The 17,669-nt window shown below is 42.7% G+C and overlaps 1 protein-coding gene across 6 annotated transcripts in view; it reads right to left on the reverse strand.

Annotated features, from left to right (window-relative positions):
• LOC133482272 (contactin-3-like) overlaps nt 1-17,669 on the reverse strand; it is a 156,380-nt gene that overhangs the window by 9,308 nt on the left and 129,403 nt on the right. For 3 of the 6 annotated variants that reach the window (XM_061782263.1, XM_061782254.1, XM_061782248.1), the window contains 6 exons: nt 14,767-14,916; nt 11,261-11,331; nt 10,187-10,421; nt 9,695-9,804; nt 7,381-7,567; nt 741-853 (listed from right to left, as the gene is read on the reverse strand). In XM_061782263.1, the coding sequence (XP_061638247.1) occupies nt 741-853; nt 7,381-7,567; nt 9,695-9,804; nt 10,187-10,421; nt 11,261-11,331; nt 14,767-14,916 (866 nt within the window). Of the gene's footprint in view, nt 1-740; nt 4,843-4,900; nt 5,037-6,810; nt 6,873-7,380; nt 7,568-9,694; nt 9,805-10,186; nt 10,422-11,260; nt 11,332-14,766; nt 14,917-17,669 lie in introns of those variants that run through there. The other 3 variants (XR_009789744.1, XR_009789745.1, XM_061782279.1) reach the window with 3 other exon arrangements.

Raw genomic sequence — 17,669 nt, forward strand, 5'->3', positions numbered from 1 at the left:
TTGTCAAGTACAGTGCTCCACACATTTATGAGCAGTTTGAGGCTATTCATTTCTTGACCTTTCAGTAACATGAAGTAATTTAATATGACTTATTTTTAGTGAGCTCTCGAAGTTTTAGCATTTTGAACAGCAACAACGGAATACATCATTTTTGTATTCACTTTGTAAAGTAAGAGCCAGCTTACTGGGCTTCTCTGAGAGGTCAGAAATTATCAAGCGCAATATTAAAGCATTAAAACATTTTTTTTTCTCGCCACAAATGCAAGTAAATAACTATAATTTTACATCTTTATCAAGAAATAATTATGTGTTTTACTATTTCATCAGTTTTTAATAGAACAGTGCACTGGAAAAATCCACGGATAGTAATAATAATTATATTATAGCATCAAAAATACATATTGGTGTACTAAACATTACAGTATTATTATTAATGAATTATCATCCAGCCATCCATTTTTTATCTCCTTATCTTGTGCAGTGTTGCAGGGAGGTGGAGCCGATCCCAGCTGAGGTAAAAGGACTGGTCGCCAGTCCATGACAAGGCACATAAAGAGCCAGACAACTATTCACACTCACATTCCCACCGTCCCTGAGTGGGAACTGAAACCACGCAGCCTGCACCAAAGTCAGGTGACTTAACCAATACTTTAGCAAAGCTCTGGCATAAACCCTACATTTGAACGTGATCTAATACATGTTTTAAGCATTGTACATTTTTAATACAAGTAATAACTCACTTGGTAACCTGTAACTTCTGATTCGGACTCCAGTGCCACCACAGGCTCCCAGTAAAGAGAAAGTTGGGAGCCAATTAGAGTCCATTCAACATCCATTGGTGGTTGGGATGGTGCTGTGACATCATATATTTGCAAAATTAGAAACTCTCACAGGTGAAAAGACATACCGCAATCCCAGTGACACACAAATTGAATAAAAGAAAGCAAAAACAATTTTTTAAATTTCCTCCAATAGAGCGCCAACAAGAGACTGTGCTGCAAGGGTGGAACGAATCATTGCAACTGAGATCTAAATGAAAATGATTCGTAAATTTTAATAATCGATGATGAAATAATGTAATTCTGGCGGAACTTAAAATTTCAGATATTCCGCGCCCGTTGGACAGTCAAAACGACGCACATTTAGAGTGCTGCAGTGACTGAGCGAGAAGATATGTGATACAAAACTAAAATATTCTGGAAACACTGTCACAAGTTGATCCAGACAGGACCCAAGAGCAGGCGGAGGCTGAGAGGTTGTGATGAAAAGTTTTATTGAACAAAGGGGAATGGACATGGTCCTTGAGATATGCTGGCAGGTTGTTGAGGCATGGAACATGTGGCAGGCGGTGGCGAGGACAGGCGGCTGGCTTGACGTCGTGGGTGCGAGGAACACAGAGGGAACACTGGGGACAAGGGGAGACTCAGAGGTCAGAGAGGACACGAGGAATTGAGTAAGCTTGCGTGGAGACTGAGGAGCCGTGGTACCGCAAGAGAGCGTTAATACTCCGGCGAGAGTTTCCAGGTTCTGGCAGGCTTTTATGCAAGTGATGATGAGGACTGATTGATAACAGGTGTGCGGCCGAGATGGTGCTGATTACTGTGAAGAGAGAGAGGGAGGGACAGAGGGAAGGCGAGAGGGGCGCAAAGTGCCGCCAGGCTCCAACAAAAAGGACTGCAGGGCACCGCTCATGACAGTACCCCCCTCTCAACGGACGCCCCCTGGCCTCCTACCAGGTTTCCTCGGGTGAGCTGCATAAAAGTCACGAAGAAGGGAGTCATCCAAAATCAGTTTACGGGAAATCCAGGAATGCTCCTCCGGACCATACCCCTCTCCCAGTCTACCGTGTACTGGTAACCCCTCCCCATGGGCCTAACGTCAAGGATGCGTGAAACCGTGAAGAGGTCAAGAAGAGGGCCCAGCGAGGTTGTCGGGAGTTAAGGCGTTTGGCGGAACGGAGGTAAGCGAGATTCTTGTGATCAGTCCAAATGATAAACGCCAGCCACTGCCTCCACTCTTCCAAGGGCCATATAATGGCCAGCAGCTCTCGGTTGCTGACGTCGTAGTTCCTCTCGGCAGGGGACAGGCGACGGGAAAAAAAGGCACAGGGGTGAAGTTTCTGGATCGTGGGGTCCCGCTGCGAGAGGACGGCCCCTGCTCCCGTGTCTGAGGCGTCAACCTCCACCATGAACTGAAGCGAGGGGTCGGGGTGGCGAAGAACTGGTGAACAGGGTCTTGAGTTGACTGAATGCTTGGGATGCTGCTGGGGTCCACTGAAAGGGGGAGCTGGTGGATGTGAGGGTGGTGAGGGGAATAGCGACCTTGCTGTAAATACGGATGATTCGACGGTAGAAGTTGGCGAATCCAAGGAAACGTTGTAGTTCTTTGCGGTTGGTGGGAGTGGGCCAGTTAACGACTGCTTGGATATTGGCAGGGTTGGGTTGTAGTTGTCCTTTGCAGATGATGTAGCCTAGGAAGTGAACGACAGGTGGAATTCACACTTTTCGGGTTTGACATACAGGCGTTTTTTAAGGTGGCGCTGGAGAACTTGTTGGCGTACATGACTGCGATGTTCTTTAGGGGAACGGGAGAAAACGAGAATGTCATCCAAATAAACAAAAACAAACCGGTTCAACATATCACAGAGAATGTCATTAATTAAGGTTTGGAAGACAGTTGGTTAATCCGAATGGCATGACTTGGTATTCAAAGTGTCCGAGAGGGGTATTGAAAGCAGTTTTCCATTCATCCCTCTCTCGGATACGGATGAGGTGGTAGGCGTTTCGTAGGTCGAATTTGATGAATATCTGGGCGTAACAGAGGGGTTCAAATGAGGGGTCGATGAGGGGAAGTGGAGATTTATTTTTCACGGTAATGTCATGGAGTCCACGGTAGTCAATACAGTGGTGTCTTTGTTTTCAACAAAAAAGAAGCCGGTCCCTACTGGAGACGAGGATGGCCGAATGAGTCCGGAAGCCAGAGAGTCGTGGATATAGTCCTCCCTTGCCTTTTTCTCAGGTCGGGAAAGGTTGAAGAGACGGCTGGAGGGAAGAGGGTTCCCCGACAGCAGATTAATTGCACAGTCATATGGGCGGTGGGGTAGAGAAATGGCCAGGTCTTTACTAAGCACCAGAGAGAGATCATGATATTCCTCAGGGACTAGGGAATGGTCAACAGGCGTGGAAGAAGGTGGTGGTTTACCAGAGGGTGGTACAGCTGAGAGCAGGCACTGTGAGTAGCAGTGAGGGCTCTATCCGGTGATGGCCAAGTGCGTCCAATCTATGGTGGGGTTATGTTTTTTGATCAGGGAATTCTGAGGACTAATGGGGAATCAGGGGAAGGGATAACAAAAAGAGAGATGTTCTCGTGGTGATTTCCGGAAATGAGCAAGGTGAATGGCACTGTTTGGTGGGTGACAGGGGAGATGATTTGGCCATCCAGGGCTGTGACTTTCTTGGGAGACGTGAGTGGTTGGAGAGCGAGTTAGAGCTGATGTACTATACCTTCGAGAATGAAACTATCGTCTGCACCGGAATCAATTAGAGCAACTATGGGTGTGATGTGAGCGGAACCTAGAATGCAAGCAGGGACAGTCATACGGGAGGAAGAGCTAGAGGAAATGATGGATTGGCTCACCACGGCACTCTCAGACCGTGGCGAGCCTGGTCTTTTGGTCGCAGGGGGCAAGTGGCAATGAAATGACCTGATTGACCGCAATAAATGCACAGCCGCTGGATGACACGACGCTGAAGTTCCCGGGGATCTATTCGAGTGTGACCAATTTGCATGGGTTCCAGAGGTGCAGTGGGGGGTGACGAAGAGGCAGTCGGAGGTGCACGAGGCGGGTGAGATGCTGTTGGCGCTGCGCTCACAGTGGGAGTGAGCTTGAGCACTCGGAACCCCCTCTCTTGAGCTCTCTCTCGTAGGCTGTTATCGCTGTTATGGCGAGCGCTATGAGAGCCTCGAGAGAGGAGGGCTCGTCCTGGGCAGCGAGCTCATCTTTGAGTTGCTCCGAAAGTCCGTTTAGAAAAATCCCCTTAAGCGCCGCGTCATCCCACCCGCATTCTACCGCAAGGATCCGGAACTCGATGGAATACGCTGCTACGGAACTAGCACCCTGAGTGAACGTATGGAGACGGCGGGTGGCTTCTCTGCCCTGAAAGGGGTGATCGAAGACTTTCCTGAGTTCAGCGGAAAACGAATCGAATGACTGGAGTGCCGGGGAGGAGTTATGTCATAGCGCAGTAGATCATTTGGCTGCTTTGCCGCGGAGAAGGTTAGTGACAAATGCAACCTTGGCTTATTCGGTGGGATAACTGTATGGTGGAAGATTGAAAACGAGTGAGCTATCAAGTATAAACTGGCTAGATGCACCTAGGTCCCCGGGGTAGGGCTCGGAGGAAGGGACATGAGATTCTTTGTACGGGAAGCGGGGTGGCTTGGAGGCTACAGGCTCGGAAGGAGTACTTAAAGGAGGAAGTTCGGATTGCATCTTCGAGGAAAGGGGGGATACTTGTTGTGTGAGGGAGTGTAGTGTGATTTCTTGGAGAGGCTTTTCTTGTCTTCCTATGTGGGTGCCTTGGAGGGTGAGTGCATGTTTTAGCGCCTCCGGGGTTGCTGGGTCCATTCTGGCTGGAGTATTCTGTCACGAGTTGATCCAGACGGGACCCAAGAGCAGGTGGAGGCTGAGAGGTTGTGATGGAAAGTTTTATTGAACATAGGGTAATGGAGATGGTCCTTGAGATATGCTGGCGGATTGTTGAGGCATGGAACGTGTGGCAGGCGGTGGCGAGGACAGGCGGCTGGCTTGACGTCGTGGGTGTGAGGAACACAGAGGGAACACTGGGGACAAGGAGAGACACAGAGGTCAGAGAGGACACGAGGAATTGAGTAAGCTTACATGGAGACTGAGGAGCCGTGGTACCGCAAGAGAGTGTTAATACTCCGGCGAGAGTTTCCGGGTTCTGGCAGGCTTTTATGCAGGTGATGATGAGGACTGATTGATAGCAGATGCGCGGCCGAGATGGTGCTGATTACTGTGAAGAGAGAGAGGGAGGGAGAGAGAGAGGGCGAAAGGGGCGCAAAGCGCCACCAGGCTCCAACAAAAAGGACTGCAGGTCACCGCTCATGACAAACACAACAATTATGAGGAATTAAATCACACATTTCCAACACTAAGAAGCAAGAAACACAGCCAGTTGGAACTTCTTCTGCCAGTCAGAGAACCACTGTACAAGTTACTGTCTCACAACTTGGAGAGTGTCAAGCGATTCACATGAGTGATTCACCTTTCATTGCCAAAGATTTGAGTCAATATTCTGTTGTTTAAAACCATGTTTTTGCACGTAGTGATTACACTAGTAGTACTATGCAGGCTCTCTCTCTCGTGGTACGTGAAAGAATCACACCCTAAGTACAGTATAGTTCAGATACAATATATTTAACTTTAAAGTTCCATAAAATTAAATCTTTAAGACTTGTTAGTTTTTATTACATTATTTAGGTACACTTTTTGTTTAGCATTTATGTGCAATACATATTAATTGAATAATTATTTGGGTAAATTTTTTATTTTCCTGTGCATAATGTTACAGTGGTTTATACATTGTAGGAATAATACTGTATTACTTTTGATAAACACTTAGGCTTACTATGCTACCGTATTCCAATGGTAGTCAATCAAGTGGTACTTGGAGAGCCATTTTTTTTGGGGGTGGTACTTAGCATAAAAGGTTTGAGAACCACTGCACTACAAATATACTATAGAGATACACCATCCCATCAAGAGATAGGAATCCACTTTTGGGTATAATGATATAATTAATGCGATGGCTCCTCTCGACAGTTATTCATGTTAACTGCCATTGTGCACAATAGAAATAAATTGAACTACTACAAATAGTCCAGATTCAATAAAATCTATGGCACGTAACGCACATGCATGAGCAACATGTCATATAATTAATGGACACTCCATAATGCACAGGCAGAGGCATGTGTGTGACAGTGTCATGAAGCAGGTGACTGCGCCTCTCGCCAATTATTAATGATGAACTTGCACATAAGATATAAACAGAGTAACTCGAATAACTAATTTACGTAGTCAGGAAAGTTGCAGTAATGTTACGTTGTATGGGATTGAAATAGTTGAGGTAATTGTGCACATGTGCATAAAATTGATTGGCAAAAGAGCCAACCACTTCGATATCATGTTGGCTGGGAAACCTCGTTTTCTTAGCTTATTATCACGGTACGCAAGTTTGTGCCAGCTGATGCCAAGCAAATATATACAGCAAAGCTTCTGTACAACTGCGGCAACCAGGATTTGCCTGTCCAAATAGGTCCCAAAAGGCGTACACCTGGACTGGCCTGAGACAATGTACAGGTATATGATCGCTAACTTTAATTTTCGGCCTACACAAAGGACTTAATGAAAGTCTACGAGTTTCTTGACGCATACAAATAAGTTTTAATCATTCAGCTGTTGATTGGAAAATGTTCAGATGGCGAAACGTCTCCATATGCGACGTGTATTGGCATACTGTATCTGGTTAAAGTATAAGGGTCATATCCCATTCGTAATTTGTACACAATAGTAAGCCTACAAAAAAAGGTAAAATATAACCAAAAGTAACACAGGCAGCAAGTATTTAAGAGAAACATGCAAGGAACTAGCTACTGTGAGATTAATCATCCATCATTGCTTTTGTCCCAAATATGAAAAATATAACGATTAAATAGGAACATTATGATATATAATATCTTAATATTATATTGCAAAACAAGTTAACATAAAGTTAAGTGTCTTACCATTATATAAAGCGCTGAAAGCAAGCATGGTCGTCAGTGGGTTCCACTTATGTCACATATGTCTGCATGTAAAGATTTCAGTGAGCTTCAGGTTTCTTTTGGATGCCATAAAATTTCTTAGACTCATTCTTGTCAAATCTGTATGTACAGCCTATGATGCAACATGACGCTACCATGTATTAATTGAAATAAGCGTTAATAACTCATTCCCGGTTGGCCGTTGACTTGGACAGCCTTTTTGCCAACTAACACAGCACGGTGAACGCTCCCATAAGAAGAAGATGGCAAACGTAAAAAGGGAGCAGAACAGCGGACAGGTAAGGGAGGGGGAATTTGGGTCAAGTCCGAAACTTTTCTACTGGCCAAGTAGAGAGTAAGCTCTTCTTGCACTGGGAATGCAATGAATGCAGTCAGTAATTGACTTTGCCTTCCCTCATATAGCAGAGCACATCAAAGCCCAACATGGAGGCACAAACAACACAATCACCCTGCATAGTTTGTACCTCGAGATAATCATCCCAGGGTAAACAAAATCAAACAGCAGAGCAGCAGGTTGTCTCGAAGACTTACGAGGTTTTTTGGTGGTAACGTTGATTGCAGGAAGGAAGGGGCCGGTGCCCGCTGTGTTGAAGGCGCTGACAGTCAGGAAATACTGTGTGTGCCCTGCCAAGCCACTAACTGTAACCGAGGTGTGGTTCCACGGTACCCGAACCTTTCCCATGGTTTCTGGTTTTGTGTCATCTTCCCAGTACACCACCTATGTGGGACATTGCTTGTCACTGATTGAATCAAACGATTACCACTCAAAGACACAGAAAAATTATGTAAGAAAGCATCACGTTTTACACGTGGAACAAAACCATTAGGAGAGTTTGTTTTCGATGTGTCGGCATGTGGTACTGTTAAATGATCACCCCCTACTGTATCCTCTGAAGAGAGATCACAGCATTTGAGCTATCCGCCGAAATGTTTGATCGGGCAGCCTTTATTTTATTTTCCTGGGAAGAGCTTCTTATTTTACCGGCTAAGAAAAAAGTAGTATGCCTGAGTAGAAGATGAGTGATAAACATAATAGATTTTTCAAGATATTCAAGATTAAATAAGAGGGATGCAACAGTCCAATTGTGTCAAGTTGGATCCCCAAACCATATCTCAGTAGAGCCAAAATTCTGTTATCAAAATTAGCTTTTTAATCAAAACAATAATTCAATTTCATTCTTTTTCCCGTTACAGAAATATGACCTTTCAGGACATTTTAATCTGGATAGATACAGTATAGTGTAATGGAAATAGTACAGATCAAAAAAATAATTTCACAAATCATGTACATACATATAATTTCTTACATCTCACTTACATTGACTGTAACATTGAAATAAGTACATTTTAAAAATCAATGCTATAGTACCTTAAAGGGTCAACTCTAAAGCACGTTTTAATAAATACTCTTATATTGTATTGTGACAATTATCTTACAAATCACAAAATCAATGCTATAGTACCTTAAAGGGTCAACTCTAAAGCACGTTTTAATAAATACTCTTATATTGTATTGTGACAATTATCTTACAAATCACAAAATCAATGCTATAGTACCTTAAAGGGTCAACTCTAAAGCACGTTTTAATAAATACTCTTATATTGTATTGTGACAATTATCTTACAAATCACATACCGGCACTGATGTTTTCACACATTCAGACTATAACATTAAAAGTAATAAAAATACCTTTAGCCCCCTTGATACTCTCATCTCTTAGATATGAAATTGCACCAAAGGGAAACTTTATGAAATGGAAATTTTTATGCAAATATGATTATATATATATATATATATGGAGAGCAACTCATATTATCACAATCTGTCGAGTCAGATCTCCAAATACCATCTCCAAAGAGCAATAACTCTGCTATTATGATTAACTTTTTTTGCATAATCCAAAGTGTATGTCATTTATTAACATTTACAAAAGCATGACATACATTTGGATTAATAATCAATATAATAATATCACCAATAAAAAAGAATGTCACCAAGCCTAAGCTGTATGTCTGTTTGCATAATTCACAAAATATGTTTTTGAATGGCGGCACGGTGGACGACTGGTTAGAGCGTCAGCCTCACAGTTCTGTGGACCCGGGTTCAATCCCCGGCCCCGCCTGTGTGGAGTTTGCATGTTCTCCCCGTGCCTGCGTGGGTTTTCTCCGGGCACTCTGGTTTCCTCCCACAACCCAAAAACATGCATTAATTGGTGACTCTAAATTGCCTGTAGGTGTGACTGTGAGTGCGAATGGTTGTCTGTTTGTATGTGCCCTGCGATTGGCTGGCAACCAGTCCAGGGTGTACCCCGCCTCCTGCCCGATGACAGCTGGGATAGGCTCCAGCACGCCCGCGACCCTAGTGAGGAGAAGCGGCTCAGAAAATGGATGGATGGATGGATGTTTTTGAATTCAAGACGAAGTTTTTTGGTGGGAGGCTGGTAATCAAGTTGCCATATTTGGCCAACAAATTCTCTATAGTGTTTTTGAATTCAAAAGCTTCAAGAGTGTAAACAGTTTTATTTGTGGTAATGTGGCTTCTTGGCATTTTGACATGAGATCCATTGTTGTGTGTGGCCACTGTATTGACTATGTTACCCTGTAATTGACAGCCACTGTGAGAAGTGCAAGCAGGCAATTTTCTTTTGTTCCGGTGCAAACAGTCTGTCTTGTTGCCTGTTGTGATGTTACAAAGCGCTGTATAATTTCGGCTATAGCAGCAGCCCAACCGAACCAACCGTTTCCAAGGCAACGCAGTTTCTAAGCGAATGACCAGGTTGATGACCAACATTTGAATTGTGTTGTGTGCGATTTCTGTTTCTGAACCGAAAAGAATCAAATGTACCTCATAGCCGAGAGCCCTTTCAGGGGTGAAGGAGAGAGCCTGCCAGTTCACCTCGATCTTATGAGCTGAGACACTTCTGGCCCAAACTCCCACTGGCACCCCACTTGGCTCTGAAGCAGACAATATGAGCCGGACTGAGCGTCGCAGTCTTCTTATATCAGCACACAAAATAAATCTGTCTCGCTAAACATGAATTACATTTGTAGAATCCCCAAATGTTGGCAATAATCCAACAGAATTAACCTTTTGCAGCGTGTGAATCTAAATGTCAGTTTAGAGTTTTAAAAATAGATATTTAAAAGCAATCTTCTTTGTGTTTGAAAATGTCCACACTTTTCAACCCTCAATTTGAAGATATATTTGCTTGCATCACACGCCTCGTGGCTTTTTCGAGCGCTTTCAACAAAACCACTTTCATGATCTTTGTCCTTTTTTGGCATTCACAAAGTTTTGTAGCCTTGCAAACATTTTTTCTGGTTCTCATTGGCTTACCTATCTCTGCAGAGTAGATGGTGACCACGGGGCTGAAGGGACCCTGCCCTTTGCTGTTATATGTGCCAACCTTGACATGGAAGGGGGAGAAGGGCGCAATGCTTTCATTGCGGTACACATAGCGGGATGCGCCAGGGGCAGAGGTGGCCACGTGGGTCCAGCTGACTTCTCCAAAGGCGCGGAAAGCAATGATGTAACCAAAACTTTCGCCATTCTGTAGTTCTTCAGGGACAGGCTGAGATTGAAACACAAAACTATAGTGATATTAAAACATATACAAACCACTCACGTTCATCCCGCCCTTGGGCCGACGCGATCGGTTTGTGTGACCCTCAAATTGCTTTTGAGACCCACCTGACAATATGGAAAGAGGAAAATGGCTTTAAAAATGTCTAAGCTCACAACAGGGTATCTTTTCAATTGAAAACATTATTTCTGCTTATATATGGTGCTTAACACATTTCTGAGACGTTCTGTTGTAAAGGTGAGAATGAAACTCAACATTTTAATAGGAATAAGGAATAAAATCTTAAGTAAGCTTAATTCACCTCTTTATACCCACATTCTCACTGGGGTCAATGAGGTCTGGTAATTATAACTAAAGTTCAGTGTATTTTTCAACTTGTCATATAACAGCAATACAATGGATCACAAAAAAACAACACTTCAATATACTGATATAAAAACAACAACAGAATTTCTTTTTTTTAATATGCATGTACATGACACATTTGCCAGACCCCTTTTTACAAGGCAGAATTCATATGGGCCAATCATAACTGCCCCATAGACCAACGAAAACATCATATGCCTGCCATGTCCAAAGGCTTTTTGAAAGGTAAACTAGGGTGCTTATGGAGCTGTGTGTTTGGACAGAGTCAATTTAATGACACACATTAATTATCTACAACGATTTGAAGCTACCTGTGCCACTTCATTGCAACATCCTTGCATTGTGAAATTGGCTGAAAAATAGTAAACATACCAAAGCCTTGAAAATCATCATCCAGTTAGTCTCACACTTCTGGGGTTTATGATCTATTTAAAACGAACAACATGAGATCGATGACTTACCTCCCATGTGATGACCAACTCTGACCTCCTTCCGCCTCCTCCGCCAACATCACCTGGCGCTGCATCAGGGACTACACAACAGAGAACTTGTCAACACCTCCACACAAGAAACTCTTGAAAGGGAACAAAAGCACTCAGAGAGCAATGACATCTCCCAAGGTTTCAAGGTGATAAAGATAAAACCAGAATTAGAATTTTTCACTGGATTCAAGGGTATACATGCAATAAGACCCTACTCGATGTGATTTTGATGAGACTTTAGGCTCTGAACATGTTTAATGGGATTTTCAATGTGGAAATTTAATAACTGCCATCCAGATCAGATCTGGATGAAACTCAGTTTGCCATTATTGCGTCCACAGCCAATTTAGCTGAAATCAAGTAAGATTTGACAAAAGATTTTTAAAAGTTTCACACGTCACAAATGATTGTTTTATTTTTTTATGATGTGGCACACTGTGCGATGCGGTTAAAGCCGATTGGACTGGACCATTGCATAGCCTGCGCAGGCGTTTGATGCTGTACATACAGTATAATGTAATTTATCACATTTATTAAACCATAAAACGATATATTCATGATCAGGGAAGAGGTGGGTTGCTAAAGAACGTAGACGTTGGAGAGAATAAAAGCGAGAATGTAGATAAAGTGGGTACGGAAAGTATTCAGATCCCCTTTGTTATATTGCAGCCATTTGCTAAACTCATTTAAGTTCATTTTTTCCCTCATTAATGTACACACAGCACCCCATATTGACAGAAAAAAACGGAATTGTTGAATTTTTTGCATAATTATTAAAAAATAAAAACTGAAATATCACACAGCCATAGGTATTCAGACCCTTTGCTTTGACACTCAAATATATTTAACTCGAGTGCTGTCCATATCTTCTGATCATCCTTGAGATGGTTCTACACCTTCATTGGTGTCCAGCTGTGTTTGATTATACTGATTGGACTTGATTAGGAAAGCCACACACCTGTCTATGTAAGACCTTACAGCTCAAAGTGCATGTCAGAGCCAATGAGAATCATGAGGTCAAAGGAACTGCCTGAAGAGCTCAGAGACAGAATTGTGGCAAGGAACAGATCTGGCCACGGTTACAAAAACATTCTGCTGCACTTAAGGTTCCGAGGAGCACAGTGGCCTCCATAATCCTTAAATGGAAGACGTTTGGGGCGACCAGAACCCTTCCTCGAGCTGGCCGTCCGGCCAAACTGAGCAATCGGGGGAGAAGAGCCTTGGTGAGAGAGGTAAAGAAGAACCCAAAGAGCTCCAGAGATGCAGTCAGGAGATGGGAGAAAGTTCTAGAGAGTCAACCATCACTCCAGCCCTCCACCAGTCTGGGCTTTATGGCACAGTGGCCCGACGGAAGCCTCTCCTCAGTGCAAGACACATGAAAGCCCGCATGGAATTTGCTAAAAAAAAAAAAAAAAAAACACCTGAAGGACTCCAAGATGGTGAGAAATAAGATTATCTGGTCTGATGAGACCAAGGTGGAAATTGTTGGCCTTAATTCTAAGTGGCATGTGTGGAGAAAACCAGGCACTGCTCATCACCTGTCCAATACAGTCCCAACAGTGAAGCATGGTGGTGGCAGCATCATGCTCTGGGGGTGTTTTTCAGCTGCAGGGACAGAGAGACTGGTTGCAATCAAAGAAAAGATGAATGCGGCCAAGTACAGGGATATCCTGGACGAAAACCTTCTCCAGAGTGCTCAGGTCCTCTGACTGGGCCAAAGGTTCACCTTCCAACAAGATAATGACCCTAAGCACACAGCTAAAATAACGAAGGAGCAGCTTCAGAACAACTGTGTGACTGTTCTTGAATGGCCCAACCAGAGCCCTGACTTAAACCCAATAGAGCATCTCTGGAGAGACCTGAAAATGGCTGTCCACCAACGTTCACCATCCAACCTGACAGAACTGGAGAGGATCTGCAAGGACGAATGGTAGAGGATGCCCAAATCCAGGTGTGAAAAAGACTCATGGCTGCATTAGCTCAAAAGGGTGCTTCTACTAAATACTGAGCAAAGGGTCTGAATACTTATGGCTGTGCGATATTTCAGTTTTTCTTTTTTCATAATTTGCAAAAATTTAACTTTAATGATTAACTTAATGATTTTAGAAAATTGCTGCAATATATCCATCCATCCATCCATCCATTTTCTGAACCGCTTATCCTCACAAGGGTCGCGGGAGTGCTGGAGCCTATCTCAGCTATGAACGGGCAGGAGGCGGGTTACACCCTGAATTGGTTGCCAGCCAATCGCAGGGCACATAGAAACAAACAACCATTCGCACTCACATTCACACCTACGGGCAATTTAGAGTCTTCCATTTCATTAAACTAAATTGTTGAAGAAGCATACAACAACACTCGTTAGATATGGATGAGAAGTCCAATCAGAAAAAATATAGTGTATAAAGAGTGAAAAATTTAAGGGGGTCTGAATACTTTCTGTACCTACTTTATTTTAAAGGAGTCTCGCTGAGCCCATTCATTTGAACATACCCAGCGAGGTACGTACGTTAGGCATACGTTTTGGTTACAAGCTTCACTTTTTCATCCACAGGCACATTATACATTATGAATATCGTTAAGTATTGATGTAAAACACAATATTTGATGCTTTATATAGTCCAATTATTTGGCTTGGGCCGGTGCAGCGGTCGTTCCGTGTCTTGCTTGTTTAATCCTGTATGGATGTATTTTTAGCGTGAGTGACGCAATTTTTAGGAATCCCCGCATTTTGCAGGCAGGACATGCTCTGCCCCAATATTACTGGCTCCAGGACACACGCCGCTGTACTATGATTGTCTGCTGTATCCTGGTAGAACACGCTCTACTGTTTCCAAGAAGTATGTGACTTAAGTGTGGTGGCATTAATATGAATCCCACTAACCCTCACCCACAGTAATCCTAACCTTAACCCATCGTAACCGACTTTAACCCATCGTATCCCGCCTTAACCCCAACCCTAGTCCTAAACCTAACCATAACAAACTTCTTGGTTTTTATTTTTAGAAATGTGATACATATTTGGGATGGTCATCTCATTACATCTGCGTAGCCTGCCCTTGCTGCGATGCAGGAGCCAATCATGTTGTAGCTGGGTGTGTTTTTCCAGGAACGCATGTGGGATTCCTAATAAAACGAGTGAAAGCTTCTGTGCATTTTGAGTGGCTGGAATCTGCGACGTTGCGATGTCGAGCGCCGGCGATTCAAACTTTGAATTGCAGCAAAAACCGTGGCCGACTGATTGGCCATTCAGGATCAGAATCATCTTTTCATGAAAACAGTTGCCAAACCCTGCACACTACATGGGAATTCAGTCGTGTCGCTCGGTGTGTGACAACCTTTATGAAACACAAATCCAGACCCAAACAAAAACTGGCAAGGAAGTACATACACAATTAACCAAACTAATGTTGACAAAGACACACAAGAAAAATGTTACATCTTTTTTAATTTGCCAAATGATTTTAGATAATTACATTATGTACCTGCATCCTCTGTCCTTGTCTTGACTGACACAGTGCTGGGTTCCCCAACTCCCACACTGTTTCTTGCCAATACTCGAAACTCATACTCCACCCAGGCATTAAGGTCCACCACAGTGGCTGTCAGCGTGCTCCCGTCGATTGTCTCTGGAACTACAAAAACACAGAAAATACACAATTGAGACAAGTCTGTCATGGAAATTCTCTGGAAAATCACACGTATGGCAGTATACTGAAAACTTCACAAACGCCCGCCATTAAGACCAAAGTTATTTTATAACAGTTACATAACATTCATTAATAAAGATAACTACAAATAGAAATGTTACATAAATAAATAATATGTTTGTTCTCTTATAGCAAAGGTGCAGGCAGCACAGTCAGGCGCATGGTTAGCATGGTGACCAGGCAACAGGCAAAAGGATATAGATTTGATTCTCAGCCCTTCCTGTGTGGAATTTGCATGCTCTCCTCATGCTTGCGTGACGTTTTCCCAGTACTGTGGCCTTCTCCCATATTCCCCCTGCAAAAATGTATGCTTATTGAAGACTCTAAATTAAGGTGTGAAATGTGAGTGTAGTGAGTGTGGTTGTCTCTATGTGGCCTGTGCTTGAATGTGATATTTTGTGTAAGAATACCATCACTCGTTTCTGGTGTTAATATAAGGGGGCTTTCCACTGATGCAGATGAGCCATTGAAAAAAAATAATGTTGGCCAGGGAAAATGACTTTTGATGACTGTAGATTTGGGATTTGCCACCCATTTTCTCATTTTGTAATCTCAGGACAATTTGTATGATTGAGAGGTGAGTAGCAGATTGGGGTCTATAGTTATGAATGGTCACTGGAAGTTCAGATTTATTGGTCTGCAGTGCAGAAGAGCAGCTGTTTGTTCTCCCCAACTGTGAATTTATCCATCGATCCATTTTCAACACTCCTTATCCTGGTTAGGGTCGCGGGAGCCTATCCCAGCTGACTTCAGGAGAAAGGCGGACTACACCCTGAACTGGTCGGCAGTCAATCGCAGGGCACATATAGACATGGACAACCATTCGCACTCACATTCACACCATCACTGAGTGGGAACTGAACCCACGGTGCCCACACCAAAGTCGCAAAGCTCTGTTTTTATCTCATTTTGCCTAACAGAGCTGGACAATGGACCATCCGAGGACTTTTTTAAAAAAAATTTTACTTTACCTTTTTAGGCTATATTCCAAAATTTGTTGGATCTTTTTGCTCCTTAGGATTCACCACAGACTCAACTCTTTTTGCTCTCTATCGGTTAGACCAATTAATGTACTGGGATTAGATTTTACAGTATCAAGTGCTGTAATAAATTACTGCAATGGATGATTTTTCACAACCTCATTGTTTTGAAGTTCTTGGTTAAAAAAAAAATATGAAAACAAAATCTTGAAGGCCTACCTCAAATGAATTGCCGCACCAATAGTGTGGTTTGCATTGAAACGTGTGGCAAGCCTGGTGATGCATGTGGTTGGCACGTCTAACGGACTGGGCTCACTGGGCTTTATGGATCCTTTGTTCAATTCAAATGCTTGGCCCTCTCTGTGTGGAGTTTGCATATTCTCTTCCATGCTCGCATACTCCATTTTCCTCCCCGCCTGATTAATCGGAATCCCTAAATTAACCTCTAGGGGTGGATATGAGTGATTATGATTGTTTGTCTGTATATTATGTGTCCTGTGATTAACTGGCAATCAGTCCAGAGTATACCTTGTCTCTCAATCAAACTTACCGAGGATAGTCCTCAGCTCCGAGAGACCCTCAATGGCATAAGCGGTAGAAAATGGATGGAAAATTTAACTAAATTGAGAAGAAGAATGTTTTTTAATGAGTCAAAGTGCTCACCAGCTACATATTTCATTATTTTTTCCTGTTATTTAGCAGTGCAGCCTTGTAAAGAAGTTCCAATAGTCCTTTGGAGGATGCATTTATCTATAACATGACACATACAATACTTCTATAACAGTTGCCTTGGAAATGGGAATTTATTTAATTTCTGGAACTCAGATGTTTAACCCTGGACAAGTACATTCTAGGCTCTCAATGCATCACGTTATTCAAAATGTCTTATCATTCAACAGACCATGTTTCCTTCCACTAACACTCTGCTCTTTTGAAAATACTAGTTTTCTTACATTTATTTTTCTCATTTGTTTTGTGTAAATCATTGAAAAAATATAAATTTGCTGTATCAAGAGAACTTGCAAGGTAAGAATTTTATTGCTCATTATCACCTATGTGTTTGTGCATATCACAATAAATCTCTTGAATAGTATTATACATTATTTTGACAGCATTACAATTTTGACCTTGCTTAAAGGGCATCTTAAATGATGATTTTTAACATCTTAACCATTTTTTATTATTTTTTTGGGATGTGAGTGACCCCATACATGACAAGGGAAAAAAAATCTTGTCTGTGCTTACTGCTCTTATACTGTAGTATGTGGTGTAGTCAAACACAGCACACCATGTACATAACATTGTCTGTCAAAGTACAGTGACTGACCTATGAGAGGTAGCATAGTGCCACAGGGCATGCAGACCGCTGGAAAATACAAAGACGAATAAAGATGAAATAGAATATTAGGCTAACTGTTGCCTGTTCTTCTCCTTGTCATTATATTGTGGTGAATGACTTGTGAGACATGTTATACAAAGCAACACAACCAGTTGCTCCTCTTTGTGTGCGGCAACAGTGCAAGCTTTATGATGTTTTGAAATGGCTATTGTTGCGTGTCACATCACAATCGCAAAGTCCGGAGCTCAGCTCAACTTGGTTTTGAGCACACACAATAATGATTTGCGAGCATATATAATGAACAGGTTTATCATTGTCAGCCCTGACTGTTTTCTGAGCAGATCGGGGGGGAAAAAAAT

The sequence above is a fragment of the Phyllopteryx taeniolatus genome, chromosome 1, assembly GCF_024500385.1.
Source record: "Phyllopteryx taeniolatus isolate TA_2022b chromosome 1, UOR_Ptae_1.2, whole genome shotgun sequence".
NCBI lineage: Eukaryota > Metazoa > Chordata > Actinopteri > Syngnathiformes > Syngnathidae > Phyllopteryx > Phyllopteryx taeniolatus.